Raw genomic sequence first — 4749 nt, 5'->3', positions numbered from 1 at the left:
CGCGATCTTGTGAAGCCTAATGTTTGACTCAGCCAGCATGTGTCTTGCATCCTCTAAAAGTTCAACGGCTTCGCTCTCCTTGGAGACAGAAGCGAGTCCATCATCCACATAGAAATTGCGGAAGACAAACTCTTTGGCCTTTGATCCATGCTCTTCTTCTCCTAGCTCAGCTGCTCGTCTTAGACCATAGATAGCAATGGCTGGAGAAGGGCTGTTCCCAAAAACTGGGACTTTCATGCGAAACTCGGTGATGGCTTTGTTTGGATCATTGTCTTTGAACCAGAGAAACCTTAGATAGTTTCTGTGCGATTCTTTCACTCGAAAACAGTAAAACATCTGTTCTACATCGACAGTAACAGCAACTTGTTCTCTTCTGAAGCGCAGTAAAACACCAAGCAGCGTATTGTTCAAATCGGGCCCTCTGAGGAGAGTGTCATTTAGCGAGACACTGTCAAACTGGGTGCTTGAATCGAATACAACTCGGATTTTGCCCGGTTTCTGAGGATGATACACTCCAAATATTGGGAGGTACCAACACTCTTCACCTGGCGTTAAATCTGGAGCCACTTCAGCTTGGTCATTATCAAGGGTTCTCTGCATGAATTCAATGAACTGCTCTCTCATAGCTGTTTTTTTGTCTAAGGTCCGTTTCAAAACAGTGAGGCGTTTCAGAGCCTGCTCTCTGTTGTTGGGAAGGAGTGGGCGCGGGTCACAAAAGGGCAAAGGTGCTACCCAGTGGTTGTCATTGTCTATGTACATTTCTTTGTCCATTATTTCGATGAACTTTCTGTCTTCTATTGACAAACCTGGTTTGTCGTCATCAGCACTTCTTTGAAAGACATCGACACCCAGGGTATCAGTCTGTCTGAGTGGAGCAGTCTCGAAGTCACAGAAGGCATTAGTCTTTTGTCTTGACATGACAAATGTCTCTTTCACTTTAATTGTGTTTGTGCAAGGCTCAAGAAAAGAAGACCGGCCATTTGGTAAGATGTTTGTTTTGTACACGTTTACTTTTGTCTGTTTGTGTACTCCATTTAGACATATTTCGCCAACAATAACCCACCCCAAGTCTAAACGCTGGGCATAAGGTGTGTTGTGTGGGCCATTGTACTGTTCACGCACTTTATGTACACTCAAAACGTCTCGCCCCAACAAAAGCAAAATAGGTGTGTCAGGCTCTAAAGGTGGTATCTTACCTGCAATGGGTGTGAGGTGCGGGAAGTACTGTACAATGTCAGGCGTGGAAATTTCACTGAGGTCATCTGGCATTGCATTGCACTCCAGCAGAGGTGGAAGAGTTACGCGATTGCCACCATCAAGTGAAGAAACAACAAAGTTGTGAGCTTTCCTGCCTGTGGTCTCACTAATACCAGAACACGTTTTCAAAATGTAACTGGATGGGGCTGATTTGACATTAAACAGCTCAAAAAACTCTGACTTTGCCAGAGACCGGTTGCTTTGGTCATCTAACACAATGTACATTTTCTGAGATTGGTCAGGACGATCAGCAGGGTACACATTCACAAGTGAGATTTTAGAACATGACCTGAGTCCATGCACTTTGTCACAGATTTCAGTGCATTTTGAGGTCACTTCAGGGAAACTGTTTTCACACTCCCCGGCTTGCTCTTGCTCCGTTACTTGAGCCAAAGTTGACCAGGGAGCTGGACCGGGATGTAGCGCACTGATGTGCCTGTCGCTGCCACACTCTTTGCATTTCACAGCTATTTTACAGTCTTTGGCTACATGTTTTGTGGTGGCGCAACAGCGAAAACAGATTGAGTTTTCTTTTAGATAAGCTTTTCTCTCATCTAACGGTTTGGCCCTAAACCCACAACATTTTGATAAGGGGTGTGGCTTGTTATGTATTGGGCATTGATCTGCTGGCTCATCTGTTTTCTTTTCTTTAACACTGTTACTTGTAGGTTTTGCTGTTACCTCTGTTTTTCTCACTGAAACTGTTTTGGGATTGTTATATTGTTTTGCATATCTTTCATGTTTTGTCTGAGTTACAGCGCAGTTCGATGAGAACGCAAAACTTGGATCGTTTCGGGTTTTTGCTTGCCTGCATATAAAACTTACAAAGTAAGTGAATGGTGGAAAGGGAACCCTGTGTTCCAGCGTTCTTGCAGACCGTAGGGAAGCTTCTCGACAATAGGATTTACCCCCCTAGCTGTGTCAAGATAAGCTAGACCAGGCAGATATCCCTCTGACTTAGCTGCCTGGCAGATATCCCTCTGACTTAGCTGCCTGAATCTCCAAAAGAATGTCCCCTAACTCTCTGAGACGCTGATTATCTTTGTTCGAGATTTTAGGGAAGTTCTCTAGTTTTGACAAAAGAGCATTCTCAATGACCTCTGGTGAGCCATATGTATCATCTAACCTCTCCCACACCAAAGCTACTCCTGCTGTAATGTTGTGAACATGTGCGGACCTGATACGCATAGCCTGTGTGGAAGACTCGGGGCCGAGCCACCTTAACAGTAAATCAAGCTCTTCTCTAGCTGTTAAATTAAGCCCTCTAATCACATCCTGGAAAGAGGTTTTCCAGGCCCAGTAGTTTTCTGGACAGTCATCAAATTTCAAAAGTCCAGAGCTCACAAGTTCTCTTCTAACGAGATGTTTAGTAAGATCAGTCATTTGTGCTGGTTCACAAGGATAGTCTCTGAGGCTAGCTGTGTGAGACACTGGAGCAGGAGGACAATGTGAGGACCTATTTTGATTGTAATCAAACATAACCTCACCATTAACAAAGGTCTTGGGCTGGTTTGTGACGGTGCCGGGGAGCGGATACCACTGGACTGAAGATGGTGGTGCTGGTAATGATGCTTGTGGTGCTGGCGTGGATGTGGTGAGTGGCTGCTGTGGGACCGGAGCTGGCTGCTGAGCGTCGGGTGTCACGTAGTGAGCCTTCACATACTCGCTGGTGCGTTGAGCGGTGTCCTCTGGAGGGATCTGTGCCAGGTCTTCGAGAGAGCTACCTTCCACTGCTGCTGCGCCTTCATAGACTGCTGCTTCAGCTGCGGCTGCCGTGGCACTTCTCTCGATCTTTAGCACATACACACTGGCCTCCAGTTCTGCTTTGCGTTGTGCTGCTTCAGCCTCTATTTTAGCCTTTGCTTTCATAATTTCTGCTTCTCGGGCTGCATATTTCGCCTCCACCAGGGCTGCTTCGGCTCTAGCCCTTGCTTTGGTGGCTGCGGAGCTGGTTGAGGACCTGCTGGACCCTGAAGTCTTTGTTTTTGAGGCGACTGACCTGGTGTCGTAGAGCTTTTGCGGCTGGTGCGACTCGTTTTGCTGCTCCATCTTGTATCTTCTGGACACGTGCTTTAGTAACAGCAGATGGTGTTTTAGCCCGCTGTGTAACAGTCCTTTTACTATTCTGTCCTCACGATGGTGTGACGTCTACCAAGGCTAGACAGATAGCGAACAACCAAAGAAATACTCCGTGGCCATGTATGTTCTTAAAGCTTTACTTGGCTTGCAGGCAGTAATCTCTTGTAACAAGTTGTAAAACTGTAATACACAAATAAAACAGTGTATCAGCAATGTGTACAGGCTTCATCAAAAATGAAAGAAAATGCAAAGTGAAAGTATAAAAAACTCAAAATGAAAACGTTTAGCCTAGCTAACAGTCACATGTGCAAATCTAGCATAGCATTCACATTCAAATGTAGCTCAAAATGCTAGTTTACGTTTTATTAAACACTCATATTTGCAGAAACACATATAAAACTTCAAAACTTACGGACTAAGATACCCCAAGGCTGAAAACTGCAGATGAACCGTCACTGATGTGCACTGTGTGGTGGCTGTGTGCAGACTGAGTAGCTGGAACACGTTTGGGCAAAAACGAAAGCTATCTCAAGTTTGGCCACAAGGGGGCAGTGTGAGAGTGTGTGATTAACTAAGATTTGTCTTGAAAAATGCAAAAATAAATGTGATAACAGTACAGGCATTATTGTACTCTTGTTTTGTTTGTGCTCGCCCCTCTTTTTTGTTTACTATGTAAATGACAATTCTTCATTATTCTATTTATCTTTGGCCAAACAATTGGATTTCCCTCTTGTTTGTCACACATGCTCATGTATAGTGAGTTCACCCAAATACCCAAATAAATAATTTTCTATCCATGCTGTGAGCATGGATCAAAACCCATCTGAACTGGGCCAAAAGCTACTTAGCTGACAGGAAGCAATATGTAAAGCTAGGAGAATACACATCTGCAAGTTCATATATTACGTGCGGAGTACCCCAAGGGTCAATACTGGGACCAAAACTGTTCAACTTGTACATATCAATGATATCTCCAAAGTCACGAAAAACTCAAAGCTGGTATTATTTGCGGATGATACCACTGCTTTTTGTTGCGGAAGGAGTACATACGAAATCATTAGAAAGGTCAGAGAATAAATGGTTACACTAAAAAGATGGTTTGATGATAATAGATTAAGTAAAAATAAAATAATGCTGTTTGGTAACAGCAGAGAGGACACGTACCAACAAATAAAAATAGACAGTGTAGACATTCAAAGGGTGAAGGAAATACATTTCTGGGGATCACAGATGAAAATGTGACCTGGAAACCTCATATTACAAATATACAACATAAGGTGGCAATAAACATTTCAGTATTGAACAAAGCAAAATTTGTTCTCAATCAGAAATCACTCCACACTCTTTATTGCTCTCTGGTTCTACCATATCTTACTTATTGTGTGGAAATATGGGCTAATAACTATAAAAGCA

At 43.6% G+C, this 4749-nt stretch overlaps 1 protein-coding gene across 1 annotated transcript; it reads right to left on the bottom strand.

Moving 5' to 3' along the window:
- Positions 1–2214: 2214 nt before the first annotated feature.
- On the bottom strand, positions 2215–3948 carry LOC144894656 (uncharacterized). Its single transcript, XM_078788376.1, has 2 exons — positions 3749–3948; positions 2215–3516 (listed from the first exon to the last, which is right to left on the bottom strand). Exon 2 carries the CDS (start codon positions 3304–3306, stop codon positions 2215–2217), a length of 1092 nt encoding a protein of 363 aa, XP_078644502.1. The 5' UTR covers positions 3307–3516; positions 3749–3948.
- Positions 3949–4749: the final 801 nt, after the last annotated feature.

This window comes from Doryrhamphus excisus, linkage group LG22 (assembly GCF_037039965.1).
Source record: "Doryrhamphus excisus strain RoL-2023G ecotype Guam linkage group LG22, RoL_Dexc_Guam_v1.1, whole genome shotgun sequence".
NCBI lineage: Eukaryota > Metazoa > Chordata > Actinopteri > Syngnathiformes > Syngnathidae > Doryrhamphus > Doryrhamphus excisus.
The sequence above is the reverse complement of the archived record's forward strand: the minus strand, read 5'-3'. Positions and strand labels throughout refer to the sequence as shown.